The sequence below is a fragment of the Vulpes vulpes genome, chromosome 3, assembly GCF_048418805.1.
Source record: "Vulpes vulpes isolate BD-2025 chromosome 3, VulVul3, whole genome shotgun sequence".
NCBI classification, from domain to species: Eukaryota; Metazoa; Chordata; class Mammalia; order Carnivora; family Canidae; genus Vulpes; species Vulpes vulpes.
Window position 1 is genome coordinate 100,722,471 of NC_132782.1, and position 25,521 is coordinate 100,747,991.

At 40.9% G+C, this 25,521-nt stretch overlaps 1 protein-coding gene across 5 annotated transcripts in view; it reads right to left on the bottom strand.

The window, feature by feature from the left end:
- The window catches only part of TMC5 (transmembrane channel like 5), a 66,534-nt gene that overhangs the window by 35,215 nt on the left and 5,798 nt on the right, over positions 1 to 25,521 (bottom strand). For all 5 annotated transcript variants that reach the window (XM_072753745.1, XM_072753746.1, XM_072753748.1 and 2 more), the window contains exons 2-4: positions 6,456 to 7,318; positions 3,804 to 3,961; positions 3,045 to 3,134 (exon numbers count right to left, since the gene is read on the bottom strand). In XM_072753745.1, coding sequence (XP_072609846.1) covers positions 3,045 to 3,134; positions 3,804 to 3,961; positions 6,456 to 7,234 — 1,027 coding nt within the window. In that variant the 5' untranslated portion in view covers positions 7,235 to 7,318. The remainder of the gene's footprint in view (positions 1 to 3,044; positions 3,135 to 3,803; positions 3,962 to 6,455; positions 7,319 to 25,521) is intronic.

Consider the following 25,521-nt stretch of genomic DNA (forward strand, 5'->3'; position numbering starts at 1 on the left):
ACCTCGATGATGATTTCATTCACTTGGTCATCAGACAGCATCTCTTGCCTCCTCCCAGCCTTGTTTCCTACCAGAGTGGCCTTCCAAAGACCTCATAGAGCAGTCACACTGGCATCGCCTGGAGCCGCCAGGAAGCGTGTCATCACAGAGGGATGCCCCATTCACATTTTTTAAAAGACCAGGGTGATATTGCCAAAGCCGGCCCTACACAGATCACAACATAACACCTCACGTCTGCACCAGAAGGGTCTCCTCATAAAGAAGTGTGTTTTCCTGCAGAAATCTCTGTCTTGGTAGCTAGGTAAGAAATTGGAAACAGAATCCTTCATTAAAGACAATAGGGTTCTAGAAACAGAAGGCAGAGATTCTTCTAAATGATTCATAATCAAAGGGCAAGATTTAATTTGGTGCCTCTGGCCTAAAACTTATATTTTATACTTACAATTTTATATACCTATATAAATCCAGACAAGTTTAGAGTAATAGAATTATTATCTCCTGACTGCCTTGGGTAGGCAGCCCCACCACTTGTCTCTACCCCCGTATCTACTCATACCCCAAGAAGCCTCCTTTCCTGGGTAGGCACTGGGCTCACCTAAAATTCTCCTAGCTTCCTTTGTGGCTAAAGATGGATCTGTAACCCCATTATGGTCAATGAGACATAGAGTTTTCAGGAATGCTCTTTAAAACGTGACAGTCTGCCTGGTTCCATTTTTTGGTCTTCACCACTTCTCCTTCTTATTCACCAGAAGCTACCATTTTGAAAACAAGAGCTGCAAAGGATGGTGAAGAAATAAGCTATGGAAGGAGCTCAGTCCTTGACAGCATCCTGGGCAGAGCTGCCATATAAACTGTGAACCCCCTCTCTCCACACTTCTTGTTACAGAAGAAAAATAAATCCCTTCATTGCGAAGCCATTCTATTTCAGTGCTAGGCACAAGAACACCATTCCTACCCAAGAGATATGATTTGGAAATCACCTCGGCCAAGTTGTTTATTTAGTACTTGGGGAAACTGAAGTGCACACAAATAAACTGACCTCCACTCTCATCACACTCTTAGTAAATGGCAGGATTGGGCTGGGACTCTATCCCTTCTCCCCACCAATAATAATAACAGTAACAATACCTGCCATTACTATAAGCCAAATACTTTAAAGTTTATAATTTAATTTTTATAATTACCCTATGTAGCATGTACAACAATAAACCCCATTTTATAGCTAAGAAAACCAAGGCCCAAAGAGATTATTTGCCTAAGGTCACAAAACTCGCAAGTAGCAGAGCTGAAGGTCAAACCCAGGTTCCTCTGAACCCAAAGCAGGGAGCCTTAATCACTTCACTTCACTTGGTCGCTTCCTGTAACAAGATGCTGATGTATCATTTATTCATTTATAAATAAGTGAATATTTAAGAGTACCTACCATGTACTGGGTGCTTCTTAGGTGCATAGCATAATTCATCAAAGTGATATTTTATCAAGAGGCTGTCCACCAACTAATTGTAGGTGACTTGAGAATCCAAACCAATACAAAACAAAATGGTGAAGAAAACCAGATTCATGGGCAGCCCCGGTGGCGCAGCGGTTTAGCGCTGCCTGCAGCCCGGGGTGTGATCCTGGAGACCCAGGATCGAGTCCCACATCAGGCTCCTTGCATGGAACCTGCTTCTCCCTCTGCCTGTGTCTCTGCGCCTCTCTCTCTCTGGGTCTCTCATGAATAAATAAATAAAATCTTAAAAAAAAAAAGAAAAGAAAACCAGATTCATATTTGGGTCCTCTATTTCTTTAATTATCTCTGCCTTCTGAGACTCTCCAGAGTCCTAGAGCCCCCAACTTACTAGAGACCCCAAACCTCAGGTGGCTAGGTAGAGCAGTCCAGTGAAATTAAAAACCATTTCTTAAAAATAAAAAAATAAAAAAATAAAAAATAAAATAAAATAAATAAATACCATTTCTTTTCCCCAATAGTTAAGCCATTTTCTGCCCTCATGGAATCAAATGGAAAGTGTGATCATTTATACCTCCATTGTTCTCCCTCACAAGTAGCAATACCCAACCCTTGCAGAAGATACACCTCTACTTGAGAAGGCTTTTATTTTTTTTTATTATTATTTTTTTATTATTTATTTATGATAGTCATACAGAGAGAGAGAGAGAGGCAGAGACATAGGCAGAGGGAGAAGCAGGCTCCATGCACCGGGAGCCCGACGTGGGATTCGATCCCGGGTCTCCGGGATCGCGCCCTGGGCCAAAGGCAGGCGCCAAACCGCTGCGCCACCCAGGGATCCCGAGAAGGCTTTTAGAGAATGAGGCTAAAGGCTGTCACATTAGGCTAGGGGGCCAGAAGGTGAGACATGGTTTCAGGTCACAAGGCTCCTTGATTCACATTATTATAGAGAGAATCCCATCGGTTGGTTTACTCCTTGTTGCTCATAGATTTGCCTCCAAGTTTCAGCATTCTCTAGCCTCTCTCCTGTTTCTCTTCTTTTTTATTTCTCAGTCTCTGCCTCTGAGGAAACATTCATCACCACACACAGTGATCGTTACAGAGCTTCCTGATTTCACAGCATTCTTTCTCCAGTCCAAGCACTCCTATACTCCAGCATCATAATCATTATATGATTATTCAGAGAAATTTTGATCTATGCAGACTCAGAGGCCCTTGTTCCTGTAACTAACTCATTCACAAATTAATTCAACAAATATCTCTGAGCATCTACTGTGTTCCAATGTTCTTACTAGGTCCTGGAAGGTAATTCTACCTTTAATTCTTTGCTTCCCCCTCTCCTTCCTGCCGCATAAACCAGTACATACACCATATGAGTTGGGTTTCCATCACATGAAACCAGAAGAGTCCTGATGAAGACACCTTGCTATCAAGGAGAGAAAAAAAACTCTGCATATCTAAAATAAAACTCCATTTTATAAATTGAGCTAGTACTGCATCAGTTATCACACGAGAGGCCAGAAGGAAACAGTGATGTCTGTGAACACATTCCTCTCTAGGGTTGATTTTTGGGGAATACTATCCATTTAAGCCTTACCTTCAGGTGATTTGTGCCACTCACATCCAGACAATGGTGGGTTTCCATAAACTGGGTGGGGGCTACTTTCACCCACATAAGCAGGGTTTACTGGAATGAAGAGGCAGGAGACATCACCAATTAACCCACTGTATTAAATATTATTGAGCACGTAATCATCAGTAAGACCTCAACCTTGACCTTGAGGTCCTAACAGATTAATGCTTGAGTGCTTGGGTGGAAAATAGGACATAAATATGAAAATAATGCTATTAAGTACAAACAGCATCAATCAGTGGTTTTCATTTAAATATAAACCTTGGTTACAAATAATTGTTACAAGGGAATGTGACTTAGCCATAAAAGAGTAAAATCTTGCCATTTGCAATGACATGGATGGAGCCAGAGGATATAATGCTAAGCAAAATAAGTCATAGAAAGATAATTTCTTGCTTCTTTAGAAAAATCCGAGGATATGGCCATACAGAGCCCACATTCTCCCATAACCCTAATAGGCCAAATCTGAACACCAGTCACCTCATATAGGCATAGGGTGTGCAGGGTCTCATTTTTCATAACACCTAATCAGGCTGCTTTGACAAGGGATGATAATACTTATCTTTTCTAGGCTTTCAATGTTCAACCTTTGTAAGGTGAGTATTTGAAGGGTGAGGAATAAACTAATTTTTCTCTTCCTGGAACTTTTAATAACCACTCCCCTAAGTCCACTGATTTTTACTTTCTTCCCAGGATATGATCCTCATCTTAACAAATGCTTACCATAGCCATTGCCAGAAGCCCCTGGCACAAAGGCCATATTCATGGATTTCATTGCAATGTTTTCAGGGTAATCTTCATTCTCTCTCCCAACGATCCCCAAAGAGCCATCACCCCTATGACGCAATGAGGGCCGGAATGAAGATGTTCTGCTGAGCACCCTGAAATCCCAAAATGACAGATCAATATTCATCCAGTAACATAGTAAGGATAGTCATCCATTCATCATCCATGTATCCATCCCATTCATTCATTCATTCCACAAATGCTGACTGAATGCCAACCATGTGTTAGGCGTGGTCTAGGAGGGTGAAAACACAAAGATAAAAACATGGGGTCTCTACTACCCTCAAGGAACTCTCAGTCCATTATGGTAGAGCTTCTTAGACACAGCTAAGCAATTATAATACAAGTAGTAACTGGTGAGTACCAGAAGACAGGCCCAAGGAGTTCAGAAAAGAGAAAAGAATTCTGGCTGGCAGTTTGGACGAAAATCTACATGAAAAAGAAACATCGAAGTGGGATTGGAAGGATAAATTCATACATAAAGAGTTAGGAGGAGGGCATTCCAAGGATGAAGAACAGCATAAATAAAGGTATAAGACTATAAATAAAAGGGCTGAATATATAAAGGGAATACTATAAAAATCTATTAACCTGGAGCAAAGTTCTCAATTTTAGGTACATGCCAATTCCCAGTCCCAGCCCCAGACAATGACATCAGAAGCTCTGAAAGTTAGATCCAGGCATCTGTGTTATTTTTAAAGTTCTCTAGGCAATCAGGCGATTCTAAGGTTCAGTCCAGGTCAAGAACTACTATGCTAGAGGTGGGGGGTGGGAGGGATACGTGTGGGAAGATGGAAGGAAGGCAGGCAGGCAGGTCTTTGGCTGGCACTTTATATTAGACCAATGCATTCTCCTTCTTAAATGTTTGCATAAGCAAGGCAGTGTGGCCTTTCTTCCAAAGGTTATGGAGAACCATGAAAGATTAGAAACAAAGGAGTGAGAGAACCAAAGGTGCATTTTGACATGATGAATCAGGCAGTGGGGGATAAGACCAAGGAGGCCATTTTGATCTGGCTCTGTTAATCCTCCTATTTAGGTACTGAAAATATCTGATGCTACTGCACACTCAAAGCTTATATCCTTATTTCTCAAGATAAATACAAGCCATTAACTTTTGTTGAATGTATAAATATTACCAGTATAATTCATATACATGCCAAATGAGACTCATATTGGTTAAATTTTCAAAGGGTAAAATTTTTCTTATAGATTAAAAATAACCTGACTAAAGAACCACATCTTGTTTGCTACAGGAACTTTGAAAACTTAACCCGGAAAAAATCAGACTTGGTAGAACTAAGTTATCCAAACTAATACTGTCAATGTCCAGAATTGTACCTAGTAAAATTTGTTGATGACCAAAAATTGCTGGAAGATTGAAAAGATTTTTTTTGGTATATTTTTTTATTGGAGTTTGATTTGCCAACATATAGCATAACACCCATTGCTCGTGCCCCCCTCAGTGCCTGTTACCCAGTCATCCCATGATTAAAAAGATTTTTGACAAAATATAGATCTATAGAATTGAACTAGGAAAATTGGACTTTGTTTTTTAGAACAAATTTAAAGAAATACCAACATTGGGAAAACTATGATTGATAAAATCTGATAAATACAACAATTATGTATAAGATCAATAAACTAAATCCACCATAAACATGAAAAGCTATTAATTCTGACAACAATAATTACAGTAAAATAAAAATGAAAGTGGAGGGATGCCTGGGTGGCTCAGCAGTTTAGTGTCTGCCTTTGGCTTGAGTCGTGATCCTGGAGTCCCGCATTGGGACTCCTTACATGGAGCCTGCTTCTCCTCCCTCTGTCTGTGTCTCTGCCTCTCTCTCTCTTTGTGTCTCTCACAAATAAATAAATAAATAATCTTTTTAAAAAAATGAAAGTGGAAAAAATCAAGAGTGGTTCAACCATCTTGAATTTTTTTAAATTTTTATTTATTTATTCATGAGAAACAGAGAGAGGCAGAGACATAGGCAGAGGGAGAAGCAGGCTCCATGCAAGGAGCCCAATGTCAGACTTGATCCCGGAATCACACCCTGAGCCAAAGGCAGATGCTCAACCACTGAGCCACCCAGGCGTCCTGAACCATCTTGAATAAAAAAAAAAAAAAAAAAAAAAAAATTGAGGAATATAACTGAGTTCATGGAGTTAGATCTTCAAAATATTGTCTTGGTTAAAATGCACTTCTGTGTATATAATTCTGGTTAAAATGTTTGGGTTCTTAACAGTCAAGTCTTAACCCTACCTTTATTGACAGAGTAGCAGGGTCAAAATAGTGGGAATCTAAATGTCTTGTAGGGATTATAGGAAGAGGTTCTAGGAGATTACAAGAAGACTGAGGAGGGTGCTATCCAAACAAGAGGTGATGACAGTTCCGTTCAAGTAAGAGCTTGAAAGCTCAGCATGAAAGTCCATGGCCCAAGTGAGGTCTACAAGTAGATATGAGAGTTTCTTACAACTTCAGATCACAGGAGCCATCCTATGAGTCCTAAACCCAAACACCAACCAGATTCCATTGGCTTGATGATTTAGCATTCAGCCCTCACCCCAATGGAGGGAGATGTTTGCACTTACTCTCTGGTAATTTCGGAAGTCTCAGAAGAGCCATAATCACGACCATCCTCAGCGACTGGGTAATCAGGTTTCCCCCAAAAGTTTGGAGAGTTCTCAGCTCTGGGATAGTCTGGTTCCCACAAAAAGTTTGGAGAGTTAGGTTGATTCTCAGCTCCTGGATAATCAGGCTCTCCCAGAACATCTACGTATGGAATGATTCTGGAACCAGCATGTTCTGGGTTCCTTCTGGAGCCTGGATGGTTGGAATTTGCTCTGGAGCCAGGATGGTTAGTGTTTCCCTGGGCTCCAGGGTAGTCTGGTTCTCCCAAATAGTCAAGATAATCAAGATTTGTTCTGGAACCTGCATAGTTTCCACTGCTTCTGGAGCCTCCAAAGTCAGAATTTCGTTGGGATTCAGAGTAGTCTGGCTCTCTGGATGAGCCTGGATGGGATGGTTTGCTCCAAGATCCAACATAATCTGGCTCTGCCAGAGATGTGGGATAATCTGAATTTCTGGAGCCAGCAAAGAATGGATTGCTTCTAGTGCCAGACTCTTCTGGATTATTCTGAGATCCAGGATAATCTGGTTCTGCTAGAGACTCAGGATAGTCTAAGCTTGTTCTGTAGTCTGCAGAGTATGGGTTGCTCCTGGGGCTAGGGTAGCCTGAGTTGTTCAGAGTATCTGGAGAATCTGTATAATCCTGAGTTTTCAAACGCCCCCATGAACGGTTCCGAGATCCTGAATAATCAGGGTAATCTGGATCTTCCTCATATCCATTATTCCTGTAGTAGGCAGACATGCTGGTATGGATTCTTTACCCTAGAGTGTTAAAATGTTCCTTCATTTGCAGTTACTCAGGGATCTTCTTTTTTTTTTTTTTAATCTGAAAAACAAAAAGAAGAAAAAGTTCAGATAGTTTTGCTTCCTTGCAGAGATTGCTGGTTCTTCTCCTATTCTCCTTTCTTTCACAGTTGGGTACACAGCTGCCCAGAATTAGGACCATGTTTCCCAGCCTCCTGTGCACCAAGATGTGGCCACAAGAGTGGACAATTGGACATGAGCAGAAGCAATTAATATAATTCCCAGGTTTGTGCTGTTTAAGGCAAGGAGCATTTCTCCCTTTCTTGGTCTTCTTACCTACCCTCCTTTGGGCTAGAATGTGGAAATGATGATGTGCCATCTTGGGCCACAGATACAGAGGTGGCACCCACCCTAGGGGCCACAACACAACAGATGGAAGAAGTCTGATTGCTGATGACATCACAGATCAGTGACAGCATATCAGTTTGGGTTTTTATGTAAAAAATAAATAAATAAATAAATAAATAAATAAATAAATAAATAAAACTATCTGGTGCAAACCACTGTTTGGGGGATGGGGAGGGTCTCTGAAACATGTGGCCAAACTTACATCCTAACTACTACATTCCTTTGGTTGTGGGGGTGGGAAGCAGAACAATAAACCAAAAGACTGGAAGAAACAAGGACTTTTTGAGCACTTTGAATGCACTTGTGATTGTAGGATCGCTCAAAGCATAAATTAGTATGAGTGTGCAAAGGAAGAACCATTAATGGTAACGAGAGGAATTGGGGAAGAAGAGAATTGCTATCACCGCTTCCAGTTTGAAAATATGATTTTGTGAGTTCTCTGAGCTCTAATCTATAGACATGGTATACTTTCCAAGTCAGAAATAATGGGATTTTAATTTCTAAGTGTGGTGAATATTTACTAGGCCATTACACATTTCTCCTTCTTTTGGCATCAATGCCCTGATTTTCATTTGGGGACCAGCCCCTGCCCATTCCGAATACCAAGAACAGTCACACATCCAGGCCTAGACAATCAGTGTCCACTATGCCCCTGGCCACAGGGTTTGGTTCAGGAATGGGCACCTAACCCACATTGGTTCCCCAAGAGCTTGACTGGACTAACTGGGAAAGAGGAGCCCTTATGTCACTAGGTTACCATGGTGATAGAATGTGAGCCTGGACCTGCTAGTGTAGTGTTCATAGGAACAGAGAAGAAAATAAGTAGAGAAGAAAATGTAAAGAAAATGTAAAGGAAAAATCAACAGGATTTGTGGACTAACCAAATATGGGAAGGGTGAAAGGCAAGGAAATGAAGACAAAAATACCTCCAAGTTTCAGGGCAGTGTGATTAGATAAAGTGTTGAGGTCTCTGAAAGCAGGAAGTAGACCATTTTTAAAGTTCACCCGATGTTTACAAGTTTATCTCTACACAAATGAAAAGGGTTAGACTCTTTGTTGAGTAATCAGAGCTGAAGAATTAACCTTCTGTCACTAACTGTCGCCTTAGAATGTTTATTTGCCAACTCAGTTCCATATTCCTCAACATAATGGAGGCTGATCGTTTATTATTTTGTCCTTGCCCAGCAATCATTTCTCTTTTGTGATAGCACTTTTCCTTGAGTAATACCTCTTCTCCTCTCAATTCACATGTGCCAGGTGCGGATATATGACTTAAGCAGAATTCTTTCTACCCACAGTGATTGGGTCAGGGTACATAACCCAGTCAGAGCCAGGAAATTCTGGGAATTTTATCAGAAATGTTGGGAAGAGAGAAGCTCTCTTATGGCTGAACTTGGAATGAGGAAGTTATTAAGACTGAAGCTGCCAGTGGTCACCAGTGGAGGAGGCTGTTTGAGAGTGATATCAACAGGGAAGAGATAAGAGTCAGAGATAAACCAAAAGATCAGATGCTGATGACAGTGTTCAAGCACTTGAATCCACCCATGTCTGAAAGCAGCTGACCACTGGATACCTGAATCATTACATTCCCTTTAGACTTAAGTTTGTTTAAGTTGGGTTTCTGTCATTTGCAAATGAAAGAGGATTCTAACATGTCCAGTTTGGCAAACAGAAAAATTTACACACACACACACACACACACACACACACAGAAACATCTACAGAAACTGTGAGTGCCATGAAAACGAAATGCTATGTGATAATGCAAATTATTTCTGATGACATGGAAAATGAACCCATTCATTTGCTTATATTTAAGACTACAAGCGAATACATTTATGATCTAGGATTTCCATGGCCTACCAAAACCCCAGCTATTATGTCTAAGAAGCTAAATGATGCCTTTCAAATTTGAGAAAATGGAACCTGGTACAACAATACCAACCTAAGAGAAACAAGTATGTCCTCCAAAAGCAATAAGAGCATTCTCAGCAGATTTTTTTCTATAAATGCCAGAAATTGGAAACAACCAAATGGCCTTCAACAGCAGAGGTCAATCAACTGTAGTATAGTCATACAATGAAATACTACACAGACGTAACAAAGACTGACCTTCAGCTACTTGCAAGACATGAATGCAGTTCACAAATATAACAATGATTGCAGGAATTAGATACAAAAGTGTATAGACAGAATAACATTTATACAAAGTTCAAGAACAGGCAAATTAGTAAATGGTGCTAGAAGTCAAAATAGTGATTACTTTGGGGAAAGGAAGAGATGGGAAATGACATGAGGGGGCCTATGGGTACTGGAATGCATGGGTGATGGTTACGTGTGTGTGCGTGTGTGAGATATACATATGTGTGTGAAAATTCATCATATACACTTAAGAATTGTGCACATCCCTGTAAATATATTTGTCCTGAATTTTTTTAAAGCTTTTTATTTTTAATTTTTATTTTTTTAATTTTTATTTATTTATGATAGTCACAGAGAGAGAGAGAGGCAGAGACACAGGCAGAGGGAGAAGGCAGGCTCCATGCACCGGGAACCTGATGTGGGATTCGATCCCGGGTCTCCAGGATCGCGCCCTGGGCCAAAGGCCGGCGCCAAACCGCTGCGCCACCCAGGGATCCCTGTCCTGAATTTTTAAAAGAAATTGAAAATGAAAAAGACCTAAACCAGAAGTCCTAACACAAAACCCTCTATTTCCCCCAAGGGACTATATAACAATTGAAAAAAAGAATGGTTCTGGCTCACAAAGATTCCCAATTTTCTTATACGTATATCACAGAAAATCTGAATTAATGAAAGCAAAAGCCAGGTAAGAACAGGACACGCTATCTGAATCAAATCATCTATATGTGCTGCTGTAAAATGAAAGTGGTTAGAAGCCAGCCCTTGGCATCCGGTATAACTGAATTCACTTTCCCTCTACTGGCTCTGGGGACCTGGGCAAGCCACTTAACAACCCCTCTGAGCCTTTTTCCTCACCCATCCAATCCTGACAATATCTCATTAGCCTGTTGTAAAGAATGAAGAAGATAAGGCACATAAAGTAGTTGATACCTAGGAAGTGTTCACCAAAAAGAAGCTTTTATTTACCATTATCTGTATTTATGTGTAATATAAACTCTGGCAAGTTCCAAAAAAGAAGGGAATTGGTGGACAATTCCCAGGACATGATTAAAAAATAGACAATGATATACTTATGATAAAGTAGAGAGAGGTGCAATTCTGCAAAATTCCTAGGTTGACATAGTGATTCTACACAAGAACTAAATTTGACTGTGAGCTGCTGCTGCTTCTTTTTTTAGGGTTTATTTATTTATTTGCGACAGAGACAGAGAGCATGATCCTGAGATCATGACCTGAGCTGAAATCAAGAGTTGGATGTTTAACCAGCTGAGCTACCCAGCTACCCCACTATGAACTTCTTATTAGCGCAGACTGAAAGAGAATCATGATGAGCTATCTAATACTACTTGTGAAAAAAGAGGAAGTATACCAGTTTTTCAAGAGGGCCACACTTTTTCCCAGGATGAATTTTTGAAAAGAATATACCATAAGAATGTTTCCAAAGGGATAGGATAACCATTCAAGGTCAAGGCTCAAGGTCACCAGCAAAAAGTTCATGAAGCTCTAGCAAATCCAGGCCAAGTTGCCGGGGTAGAAAGGGGAAGAGACCCTGGAGTTCCCTCCAGGTCACTGTGAGATCAGCAGCCCCCTTGCAGAAAGGCAGAAGCATAGGATTATTTCTGACCAATGGTTTGTGAGCATAATGATTGTGTCACTTCTAAGATAAAGCATTTAAGAGCCAAAACACAACCTTCTAGCTTCATTTTTCTTCCTGCAATGGCAGTGAGTGTCATTTCAAATGGGAACCCATTCATCAGCCTGGGTTTCTGCCTGACTATTTAGAGCACAGCCCACCTCTACCAACCCAAAATAGCTTCTCATAAGAAAGAAATAAATTTTATGAGTTAAACAACATATTATATATTCATATAAGATGATAGATAAATGATAGGTTTCATATGTGATCAGCCAACAATTAGTTCCAAGTTTGTTGGTACAGTTCTCTGTTCCACTGGCATCATCTGACAGGAGCTTATATACTCTACATCTTTTTCACGGCCCAGGCACAAATGGTGCTCTAATCATTACCATCTGCACTGGGACAAATTCCTAAACAAACAAAAACTAAGCCCACAGAAAAGGATTAGAAAAGAGGAGGAAGGAGGAAATAACCACAAGAAAATAGTCTTGTATTAATTGTCAAATGAAGTGGGAGTGATCTTCTGAGAACCTCACTCAGTTTCCTCTTAACTCTTAGAGAAACAAATGCCCTGCCCTTTCAAAAGAATACTTTTGCTTTGCACCTTGGAAAAGTACAGAGGATATGAAATATTTTTTTTCCCTCCAAATTGTATTGTTCTACTAACTTCCCAATAATGGCTATTGAGCTATCTATTCTGAGTCCTCCTTTTGACATCCCATTGACTTCCGTCTTATCCTGGACATCCCATTTAGGTTTCCCACTTCAAAGTTTCAGTGGTTTTCAATCACATTCCCAAGCAATTATATGCCCTCTAAATCTGTTCATTGTAGACTACCTGTTTGATCTTTCAAGGCTCCTAGTTTGAATGGGTGATCGGAACAATCCTGTATTTGTCATTCAGCAAGTCTAGGAATGTTCAGGGGATGAATTACATCCCAAAGTCTTAATGAGGTCTCATTCAGGCCACTTATCTGAATATCAGCCACCTCTTAGGCTTCTCAGACTTAAGACAACATAAGCCAAGGGCAAGCCACCTATAAGCTTGGTTCTGCAGCCACCAGAGTGGCCTCACAAATCACAGGGACGTGGAGGCACGAGGGTTGTCAGGCCAACTTTTGCAGGTAATGACAAAAAGAATTGGAAACAATCCAGAAACCATGAACAAGGGATGGGCCAAATCAGTGACAGCACATCTGCATAAAAGAATATTATGGAGCTATCAAAAAGAATGCTTGACATCTACACATAGCAGCAGAAGACAGCTGGCTATATATGGCCTCTCTCTCTAAACTTTTTTTTTTCTTCTCTCTTGCCCCAGGCCCAGGGCCAGGCTAGAATTATGGCCATGCAGTCATAAAGGTGCAAAGGTTAATTATGTTCATTGAGGCCAGTTATTACCCAAAAGAAAAGGAGAGAGCAGCCCTGGCCTTCTAAAACAGCACCAAATGCAGAACAACATCCCATAAGAGGAGAAGCCAGGCCACAAATTTTAATTTCAGCTGTACCTTTTATCTTTTAAAAAGGTGAACTTTCCGGGCATTTGGGTGGCTCAGTTGGTTAAGCACCTGCCTTCGGCTTAGGTCACAATCCTGGGGTCTAGGATTGAGCCCCATGCTGGGAACCCTGCTCATTGGGGAAGTCTGCTCCTCCCTCTCCCTCTACCCCTCCTGCCACTTGGTCTCATTCTCTCTAATAAATAAATAAAATATTTTTTAAAATTAAAAAAATAAATGAAGAGGTGAACTTTGTCATGCCAACAAGTGACAGGGAAAACCTTTGAACCTAAGTGAAATCAGATGTGCTGATATGTAGTGTGCTAGCTACATTCCAACAAATGATATAAGATACATGCATATTAAGACCTACAGTCAGGGCGCCTGGGTTGCTCAGTGGTTTAGCATCTGCCTTTGGCTCAGGGAGTGATCCCAGGGTCCTAGGATCGAGTCCCGCATCGGGCTCCCTGCATGGAGCCTGCTTCTCCCTCTGCCTATGTCTCTGCCTCTCTCTCTCTCTCTCTCTCTGATGAATAAATAAATAAAATCTTAAAAAAAAAGACCTACAGTCAAAATTACCAAAATAATCCTGTAGAAATTTGTAACTAGTTCCAAAGAGCCACTATCCATTTGCCTTGAGTGTTTTCAATTTCACTAGAGATGGTCCCCAAGTAGTTACACCAATTTCCAATGGTGGTAGGTAGGTTTGTTTTTTTTTTAAGATTTTATTTATTTATTTATTTATTCATGAGAGAGAGAGAGAGACAGAGACACGCAGGCAGAGGGAGAATCAGGTTCCATGCGGGGAGCCCGGCATGAGACTCAATCCCAGGTCTCCAGGATCATGCCCTGGACTGAAGGCAGCACTAAACCGCTGAGCCACCCGGGCTGCCGCCCTAGGTAGTCTTTTCACTTGCACATTGTCACCCCAGAAAGACAACCAGGAATATTCCCCAAACTGGTCTTTCTTACTTTCCCTAGAGTACAAGTCAGTCCCATATGCAGCTTGCAAAAGTCAAGTGCAAGATACTAATAAGGAAAAGCAAGGGGGATGCCTGGGTGGCTCAGCAGTTAAGCATCTGCTTTTGGCTCCAGTCGTGATCCTGGAGACCCAGGATCGAGTCCCACGTCGGGCTCCCTGCATGGAGCCTGCTTCTCCCTCTGCCTGTGTCTCTGCCTCTCTCTCTCTCTCTCTCTGTGTGTGTGTGTCTCATGAATAAATAAATAAAATCTTTTAAAAAATAAGCAAGGATGGCAGGAATTGCCTCAGTATTATTTTTTTTTAAGATTTTATTCATTTATTCATGAGAGACACAGAGAGATGCAGAGAGGCAGAGACACAAACATTAGGAGAAGCAGGCTCCATGCAGGAAGCCCGACATGGGACTCGATCCCGGGTCTCCAGGATCATGCCCTGGGCTGAAGGCGGCGCTAAACCGCTGAGCCACCAGGGCTGCCCCACCTCAGTTAAATGAGGTTTTGTCCATCTCACCACTGTTCCCATCGTTGGTCAGAGAATTCTTTTTGCCAGGCAGCTGTCCTGGGCATGGTGGGATGTTCAGTAGCACCCCTGGTCTCTACCTTCTTGGTGCTAGTAGCACTTCCCCCAAGGTCTGACAACCAGAAATGTCCCAGACATTACCAAATGTCTGCTGGGGACAAAATCACTACTCCCACCATCCCACTTCTGTGTTTCAGAAGAGCCAAGTTAAACTGATATTAATGCAGAAAGATCTAAAAGGGTTTTTCCCTTTGGGGAAGTAACTGGCCTCAATGAACATTCTCCAAGTAAAGAAAAAAATCATAGGAAAAAAAGAAAAAAGATGCAGAGCCAAAGAAGACTTTGTGACATTTTGTGAAAGCGAAAGCTAAGTGAAGAAGTGAAGTGGACAAAGAAAATGTGTACTGAGACATTATAACTCCTACTATTATCCCGAGCCAGGCAGCGAGCAGAACGATGTATATGTTTGCTCCTGCTTAGTCTTCACTTGATTCAGTGTGGAGACTGGCCATGCTCTCATCTTATAGATGCGAAATTAAGGATCAGAAATACTTAGTAACTCCTCTGAGTTCTCACAGATAGTGAGTGGGGACAAGGATTTGAATATAAGTTCCTTAACTACTACATTTGACCACCTCCCATGCAGGCAGACTTTTTCACTTTTTAATTTACTCATTTAATTACTTACATATTTGGAACAACCAATGAAGATTGCTCAAGCAGAAAGGGAAATAGGGGCACATTTTCCCCTCTATTAAAGATAGAAAATAAAACCACACAACTCTGATCCAAGTGAAAAGAAGCCTTCTTCGCAGGAAGGAAAACAGCAAACAGGCTGAATAAAAAATGAGGCAAGGATAGGCATAAAGATAGACACATAGGGGTACCTGGGTGGCTCAGTCAATTAAGCATTTGACTCTTGATTTCAGCTCATATCATGATCTCAGGGTTGTGGGATTGAGCCTTACATTGGGCTTGGTGCTCAGCACAGAGTTTGCTTGAGATTCTCTCTTTCCCTCTCCTCTGTCCCTCCACCTGCTCCAATAATTAATTAATTAATTAATTAATTAATTAAATGTTTTAAAGACAGACACACAGACTAATGGAATAAAATGGAAATCCTGGAAATAAACCCTTGCATATAAAGTCAAATGATTTCTGACAAGGGTAACAATATCATTCAATGAGGAAAGGACAGTCCTTTCTTTCTTTTCTTTTCTTTCTTTTCTTTCTTTTTTTTTTTTTTAGGACAGTCCTTTCAACAAATGGTGTTTGAGAAACTGGAGAACCACATGCAAAAGAATGAAGTTGGACTCTTATCTTTTACCATACAAAAATAAGCTCAAAATGGATCAATGACCTAAAAGTAGGACCTAAAACTGTAAGACTCTTAGAAAAGAGTCTTCATGTCATTGGACTTGGCAATGACTTCTTGGATATGACACTAAAAGCACAGGCAACTAAAATAGAAATAGATCAACTGGCCTACTTCAAAATGAAAACTTTCTATACATCAAAAGACACAATCCAAAGAGTGAATAGTCATCCATGGAATGAAAGAAAATATTTACAAAGCATATATCGATAAAGGGTTAAAATCTAGAATATAGAAAGAACTACCACAATTCAACAACAAAAAAATCCAACAAAGAACAAGATTTTAAAAATAAGCAAAGCACTTGGATATTTCTTTATAAAAGATATACAAAAAGCCAACAAGCACATGAGAAGATGTTCAACATCACTAGTCATAGGAGAAATGAAAATCAGAACCACAATGGAATGTCATATCTTTTTTTTTTTTTTTGTCTTATCTTTTCTATTAGGATGGCCACTATCAGAAAAACAGAAAACAGCAAATGTTGATGAGGATGTGGAGAAACTGCAATCCTTGTGGATTACTGGTGGGAATATAAAATGATGCAGCCATTACAGAAGACAGTATGACAGTTCCTTAAAAAGGTAAAAATAGAGGGGTGCCTGGTGGCTCAGTGGGTTAAGCAGCAGCTCTTGGTTTCAGCTCAGGTTGTGGTCTCAGGATTATGAGATCAAGTCCAGCGTAAGGCTCTGGGATTCTGCTTGGGAGAAGAAGTCTGCTTGGGATTCTCTCTCCCTCTCTTTCTGCCCCCCCCCTCTGCTCACTTGTGTGCTCATGCACGCTCTCTCTCTCTCTCTCTGCCCCCACTCTAAAATGAATAAATAAATCTTTAAAAAGATTAAAAATTGAAAATAGAATTACTATCTGATTCAGCAATTTCACTGCTGGGTATACCTGAAAGAATTGAAAGCAGGGTCTCAAAAAATATATGCATACACCCATTTTCATAGCAGCATTTTCATAGAAGTGAAAAGGTAGAGGCAACCTGTGCCCATCAATGGATGAAGGGATAAACAAAATTTGATATATCCATGCATTGAAATATTATTCAGCCTTAAAAAGCAAGGAAATTCTCACACCTGCTACAACACGGGTAGATCTTGAGAACATTATGCTAAGTACAACAAGCCAGTCACAAAAAGACAAATACATTATGACTCCAGTTGTATGAGTTATCTAGAGTAGTCAAGTTCACAGAAATAGAAATAGGCAGCAGAACAGTGGTTACTAGGGGCTGGGAGGAGAAGGAAATAGAGAATTGTTTTTGGTGTTTGATGGGTATACAGTTTCAGTGTTGCAAGATGAGAAAGTTCTGGAGATGGGTTGCACAACAATGTGAATGTATGTATCACTACTGAATTGTATACTTAAAAATGGTTAACATGATAAATTATTATATGTATTTTATCGAAATTTAAGATAAAGAATAGTAAAGACAAAAAAAAAAAAGGAAGCAGGAACTTTTCCAAATCATAGTCGTTTCAAAGTGAAAACCCATTTTCTAAAAAAAGTTAAACACTAAAGCAGTGTCTAGGGGAAAACGGGAGAGAAAATGCTGGAATAAGCTGAATGTATGAAGGCTTCCTCCCCCCCCCCCCCGTTCCCAAATAAGCTGCAGAAGCTTTAAAATAAATCAAAATTATCTATAATCAAAGCATATTGAGTTTTTGAACTGTGTCATTTACTTAAAGCCTCAAAATAAGCACAATAAAATCATCACTGAAATGTTGAGCATAGAAAAGAAGAAAAAAAAAGAAATGTTGAGCATAACATTCATCCCAGCAATAAAAGGAAATTGAAAAACCAACAGCCCTGAACACATTTTCAGTTCCATCTTGACAAAGACATTTGACAAATGGGACAACTTTCAGCCCACCTCCTCTTCCAGAGTGGCAAGCAACAAAAGAGAAGCAAAATCTAGGGGTACAGATAAGAGTGAAGAGGATTCTCTTGCTTATCCAGAGGAAATCACTTCCCGAGGGCTCCAGAAAAACCGGAGTTAAAAAAAAAAACAGAGAGAGAGACTCCATAACCACCCCCCCACCTCCACCCCAACCCTGCTTGATGGTTTTCCACTGAAACTAGAATAACATTTCAACTTTTTACCATGGGAGTGCCTGGCTGGCTCAGTTGGAAGAGCATGTGACTCCTGATCATGGGATCATGAGTTCAAGCCCCAAATTGGGGTTAGAGATTACTGAAATAAGTAAAACTTTAACAAAAAAAAGTAATAATAAGTAAGGGCACCTGGGTGGCTCAGTAGGTTGAGTGTCCAACTGTTGGTTTCGGCTCAGGTCATGATCTCTGCATCAGCCCTCAAGTGAACTTTGCACTGGGTGTGGAGCCTGCTTGAGATTCTCTCCTTTTCCCTCTCCCTCTGCCCTCCCACTACTTGCACTCTCTCTCTCTCTCTCAAATAAATTTTTTTAATGTTTAATAAATAAAAATAAATTAAAAATAAACTCCTTACTATGATGTGAAAAGTGTACATGAGCTGGCCCCTGTCTACTTCTGCCCTTGTTCTTCGTCCTCAAAATCAAGAGTCAACACACTTTACTGGTAAAGAACCAAATAGGAGGGTACCTGGGTGGGTCAGTGGTTGAGCATCTGCCTTTGGCTCAGGTCATGATCCCGGGTCCTGGGATCAAGTCCCACATTAGGCTCCCCAAAGGGAGCCTGTTTCTCCTTCTGCCTACATCTCTGCCTCTCTGTGTGTCTGTCATGAATAAATAAAAATTAAAAATAATTAAAAATAAAAAAAATAAATGCTGCTTTGACAGAAAGGTCTCCTTTATTCCTCCACATGCAAATAGTTCCCCCTGAGCCTCTATCATAAATTCCCATCCTTAAAGCCCACAGGACTTGGGATCCCTGGGTGGCGCAGCGGTTTGGCGCCTGCCTTTGGCCCAGGGCATGATCCTGGAGACCCAGGATCAAATCCCACGTCGGGCTCCCGGTGCTTGGAGCCTGCTTCTCCCTCTGCCTATGTCTCTGCCTCTCTCTCTCTCTCTCTCTCTCTCTCTCTCTGTGTGACTATCATAAATTAAAATAAACAAATAAATAAAAATTAAAAAAAAAAGCCCACAGGACTTAACAATTTGTAATTATATATTACTTCACGTGCTTATATTGTTCAATATTTGTCCTCCACTAGACTGAATGTTCTGTGATGGCAGGAATTATACTATTTTGCTCACTCTATCCCCAGCATCTAGCGCCATGCCTAGCATGTAAGAGCACTCAATATTTGTTGAATGAATGACTGAATGTTGTCCCACAAAGTTCTCATTCATGTCATCCATCATCATGGTGATGACACCCTCAACCAGTGGGAGGCAAAAACAAACCTACACTGGATTAGATGGACTACTCTGGGGAAGATGGGGTGAGGACCCATATTTCTCATGCCTGCATCCATTTTTGGCACAAACATATCCCATTTATAAATTGAGAGTTTGGGATTAGTTCAGGGATTCTTGAAAGGATCGTTTCCTTTGTGGAAAATAGTAAGAAATCTCCTGGCAATCAGTCCTTCCCTCTTAATTCCCATTCAGTATTTCTAACTAACAGCTAGGTAAAGTCTCCATTGGTGCTAATTAGTCTTTAACACCTGTCTGAATTTGCCACTGTCTCTTTTTCTTTTTTAAGATTTTATTTATTTATTCATGAGAGACACACACAGAGAGAGCCAGACACAGTCAGAGGGAAAAGCAGGCTCCATGCAGGGAGCCCAATGTGGAACTCGATCCTGGGACTCCAGGATCACTCCCTGAGCCGAAGGCAGGCACTAAACCGCTGAGCCTGCCCAGGGGTCCCATCACTGTCTCTTTTTCAACAAAGATAGAACAAAGCTCCAAGCTCAGAACCCTCATGAGGCCACAATTTATCACTAGGATTTATTTTATTTTTGAAATTAGCATACAATATAATATCTTTGGTATCTAGTTCTACAAGTTTGAACACACGCATAGCCACCACCACTACCAGGATACAGACCAGCTCCATCACCCGAAAATGCCCTCATGCCACCACTTCTGTGATCAACCCCTCCTACCTCCCTCTGCCCACCACTGATCTATTCTCTGTCCTTCTAGCTTCACATTTTTCAAAATGTATAAATGGAATCACACAGAATGTAGCCCTTTGAGACTAACTGCTTTCATTCAGCATAATCTAGCTAGGATTTAATAACATGGTTTGGTTTTCCCTGTATGTATGTACATATATAGTCCCCTATATTTATAAGCAAGTGATACAAGTTTTCCATTTACAAAAATGACATAAGTTTCCTTTTAAAATGAATTGGTTAGGTAAAAAGAATAGATAAATATTAGTATGTATGGTAAGAAAAGGGGCAAAATCATGAAGGTGGAACACAAGTGACTAAATTCTGGTTTACAATAGACATTATATAATAATATAACTGCATCGCACCCCCTCACTTCACCACACGAACACAAAATACCAGTCTGTAATTCTAAGAACTCCAGAAAGGGAAGAAAAAAAGAATTTTACAAGAAGAATCAGTCCATTCCTAGGCATCTCATTTCAAGAAAGCTTTCGTAATCGCAGTGATTCCACTTGATCTTGGAAAAACAATTCCAACACAAAGAGGGAAGGCCACCAGCCATCTCTGAGCAGTTACCAGAGCAGGAAGCCATCCTGCACTTGAACACACCCACATTTCAGCAGAGACATAGATTTTGTTTGCCATGCTCTTTGTTGCCATGTTATCTTAATAATTACTTTGGCTGTCATCATCCACACCACTACAAATATATGCTTTAGGATCTTTTATCTGCAGTGCATAATGTTTAGAATGAGAAAATAAAGGCAATTTAAATAGTATCTAATAAGCATGTGAGGGCAAAACCTTCAATCATCCATTTAACAAAACTCTCTGGTTCCTAAGCATTAATCTCCATGGGACATTTCAGAGACCATTTCCACCTTTGACCCAGGTGCAGTCATAGCCATACAGTTGGATCCTGCAGAAAACAAGGTCTGTGTTTGCAAAAGATCAATATCAAAACTCTGAATAGGAGGGGAAAATACAAATAGAACTAAGTCAGTATATCTTCCTGTCCTTTATATTTGCCCTTCATAAAAGAATTTAATTTTTAAGACATTTACTTGATTCCCAAAGAATGGTAATTATATTTTATGACTGCAAAAAGAGGGGCATCTGGGTGGCTCAGTCTGTTAAGCACCAGAATCTTGGTTTCAGCTCAAGTCATGATCTCAGAATCATGGGATTGGCCCCCCATGTAGGGCTCTGCAGTGGGCATGTAGTCTGCTTAAGATTCTCTCTCTCCCTCTCCCTCCTCCTCTGCTCCTTCCCCCACTTTCTCGCTCTAAAATAAATAAATAAATAAATAAATAAATACATGTTTTTATAGATTTTATTTTATTTATTCATGAGAGACACAGAGAGAGAGAGAGGCACAGGCACAGGCAGAGAGAGAAGCAGGCTCCATGCAGGAAGCCTGATGTGGGACTCAATCCTGGGACTCCAGGACCACGCCCTGGGTCGAAGGCAGGCACTAAACGGCTGAGCCATCCAGGGATCCCCAAATATTTTTTAAAAAAAGAATTTAAGATTTTTAGCTTGCTTAACATGTGAGAAAGAGTCAGAGGCTGCCAAATGAATGGGAACTTTAATCTCATGAAGATATCACCTAGACATGGCAAAAATCCACCCAGAGAATGGTCTAATGTGCTACATTTACTGTGGAGGTTGCAAATGCTTTTTATAACACCAAATTAAGATGATTCTAACACATATTTACAATAATTTGGGAAACTTGGATGATAGAGCTGACAAATGTCACCAATTAATCTTCAGAGGAGGGGTACCTGGGTGGCTCACTGGTTGAGTTTCTGCCTTTGGCCCAGGTCATGATCCCAGGGTCCTGGCATCAAGTCTCCCATCAGGCTCCCCATAGGGAGTCTGATTCTCCCTCTGCCTATGTCTCTGCCTCTCTCTCTGTGTCTCTCACAAAGAAATAAAATCTTTAACAAAATCTTTAGAGGAAAATTCAAGAAAAAGCTAAGATAGGATCATTCTTTTAATTACATGGATGTTTTGAAGGCCCCCAAATTTCATTACACTGGCTAAGATACCTCCTCATTTTATTTTTTTCAAACTATAATCCATTCTTGATGAAAAGTCTCTGGACTCCCTCAGAACTCCCCAAATTCTTTCCAGGAGTCTCACTCATTTTATAACCAGAACTCAATCCCTCTCCATGCAAATGACATTTTTAAAAAATATATTTATTTATTTAAGTAATCTCTACACCCAATGTGGGGCTCAAACATCAACCCCAAGATCAAGAGTCACATTCTTTTCCAACTGAGCCAGCCAGGGGCTCCACAAATGACATTTTGTAACAAGACCATCTTGTATATAAGACCATCCTCAAAGTAGGTGAGGCCCACAGGCCTTAGATATAAAGCAGACTGATGCAAGGGAATTGCAAGATGGCATTTGCATTTAGGTGCTCATGCTCTGTTTGAAGCACAGGGTGTGTGGTTGGTTTTTCTTCTCTTAGAAAGATTATTGGTAGAAGTCGTGTATCTAGGACATTGATTCTCAATCAGTACAGTTTTGCCTCCAGATAGCACATTTCACAACATCTGGAAGCCTTTCTTGTTCTCACAACTTGGGGTGAGGTATATGATATTGGCAGTAGGTGGAGGCCAGGGATACTGTTAAATAACCTGTGATGTACGGAATAGTCCCCCCAAACAGAGAATTATCTGACCCAAAATGTTAATAGTGGTGAGGTTGAGAAAGCCCCTTATAGAGGAGATCATCTAGGGCAATACTGTCTAATAGAACATTCTATGATGATGAAATCATTCTATACCATGCATCCAATACAGCAGTCCCTTAGCCACACGTCTATACTGAGTACTTAAAACGTGGCTAGTACAAGTAAGGAATGGAATTCTTAATTTTGTTTAATTAATTTTAATGTAAATAGCTGTAAGTGGCCATGGGGCTGTCATATTTGCAGTTCAAGTCTAGGGAAGAATAAAGCTTAAAGGAACTCCAATATATTTTTTTAAGATTTTATTTGTTTGAAAGACAGAGTACAGAGCAAGAGAGAGAACACAGTGGGTGATGGGGAGGGACAGAGGGAAAGGGAGAAGCAGACTCCCCACTGAGCTGGGAGCCTGATGCAGGGCTCAATCCCAGGACCCTGAGATCATGACGTGAACCAAAGGCAAATGCTTAGCTGACTGAGCCATCCAGATGCCCTAGGAACTCCAATATTTAAAGCTTCACTAATCAGGGGTGCCTGGGTGCCTCAGTCAATTAAGCACCAGACTCTTGATTTCAGCTTAGGTTATGATTTCTGGATGGTGAGATCAAGCCCAGCATTGGGAGATTTTCTCCCCCTCTCCCTCTGCCCTTTCCTCCATGTCTTTCTCTCTCAAATAAATAAATCTTTAAAAATAAATAAATAAATAAATAAATAAATAAATAAATAAATAAATCTTCACTGATCGGTGTACATCAAGCTGGGGAACCCAGGAGACTCACTTGGGAGCTTGCTGGAGATAGGGGCTGTGGATTGTCAATGACCTACTAGTCCCAGTTTACCCAAAACTTTCTTGGTTTTAGCACTGGAAGTTCCATGTCCTAGGAACCTGTCAGTCTCAGGAAAATAACTTTAGCTCATGTCCCATTCCCACAAGTTTCTATTCACTGGATGTGCAATGGGACCTGATAGTTTGCCTTTTTATCAGGTTTCCCAGGAAATTATTCTGTATGTCAAGGTTTGAGAATCACTGCAGAGCAGCCAGTTAATGGAAGCTGCAAGGAGCAGGTGCACAGAGGTGGGAAGGAGAAAGCAGTGAGTTGCTGACACCCAGGCAGCTTAGTGCCTTCTTGCATGGCTGCACTGCTCCAACCTGCCCCAGAAGAACAAGGACCTCTCTGGGAGAGCCAGAGACAACACAAGATTCATATAATGGCTCTTGAATCCATTGAGACCTGCTAAAAGAAGTGGCCTCCTCTGCAACTCAAGAAAGGATCTCACTTTCTGGAAACCTAAAGGCTGTGGGAACCCCTCCTCATCCCCTTTGCCACCATCCATGTGCTCAGAATCCTGCCAGGAGCAGGGAAAATGATAAACCTTAAGGTCCCCTGTGGCTCTACTGCTTTCTCTACCACTGGGTTTCAGAAAGGCAGGAGAGGAGAGTAAAGCTAGGGTGAGTTCTATCCATACCCTGTGATTTGGAGTCTGGGGCAAGCCTCTCTGAGAGGAAAAAGAACTCCCTTCTAGATCCACCTATGGGACTAGAAGCTTAGTTCTTAATCAGACTAATTCAGATCCTCATACTAATCCATATAATGCCTATTTAAACAACCAGCATATTCTACAACCCCAGTATTGTGGTTCTAGATCTGGAGAAAGAAAAACAGAAGCAGAAACCAACGATAATAGGGCACTTGGGTGGCTCAGTGGTTGAGCATCTGCCTTTGGCTCCGGTGGTGATCCTGGGGTCCTTGGGATCAAGTCCCCACATTGGGCTCTCTGCAGGGGGCCTGCTTCTCCCTCTGCCTCTGTGTGTCTCTCATGAATAAATAAAATCTTAATAAATAAATAAAGAAACCAATGATAACAAAACCAATATGTGTGTGCCAGGCATTGTTATAAGAACCTGATGGGTATTAACTCATTAAATCCTTACCACACACAGCCTTAGCAAATGCTGTTATTATTCTTATTTTTTTTAAAGATGTATTTATTTATGATAGACACAGATAGAGAGAGGCAGAGGCACAGGCAGAGGGAGAAGCAGGCTTCATGCCCGGAGCCTGATGCGGGACTCGATCCCGGGACTCCAGGATCGCACCCTGGGCCAAAGGCAGGCGCCGAACCACTGAGCCACCCAGGGATCCCCTACTATTCTTATTTTACTCATACTTATTTTACTGAGGCACAGAGAGGTTCAGTAACACCCGGCCAGAGAACACAGCCAACAAAGAATGGAATACAGTATTGTAAATGCCCCTTTCTCTCAAGGAAGCAAATTTTCTTTTTCAATTCATTTGCTCAACATCCACATCTTGTATTTAAACATCTTTTTGCTCATGCTGGGTAAGCATGAGGTTAAGCTTGGGAAGTTTCTAGATTCAGTGTTATTTGCAGCATGGCCAGGAGCAGAGTGAAGAAGTAAGGAGTTTGTCTGGGACACAAATTTAAGGGGGAGTATCAAAAATCCCCATGACCTTGATAAATACTATCTTATGTGATATTTTTAAAAACTGGAAATAATGCAAAAAACACACAGCGACTAGAATATCAACATTTTCAATAAAGAACACACTTTAAAGAACATGAAAGTACATGCTTTCATTGAAAGAACATTTCAATAAAGAACCAGGATTTTTTTTTAAAGATTTCTCTTATTTATTTGAGAAAGAGAGCAAGAAAGCATGAGCAAGGGGAGGGAAAGAGAGAGAGAGAAGCCAGCTCCCCATGGAGCGGGGAGCCTGACACAGGGCTCTATCCCAGGACCCCAGGATCATGACCTGAGCTGAAGGCAGCCACTTAATCCACTGAGCCACCCAGAAGCCCCAAACCAGGTTCAAGATTACTGATTTGTAGGATTGTTACAAATTGGCTCGGTTCCACAGTGACTGGCAGACAGGACTCTGTAATCCAGGCCTTTCATGAGTCCCCAGAATGACAGTTTGGTGGGA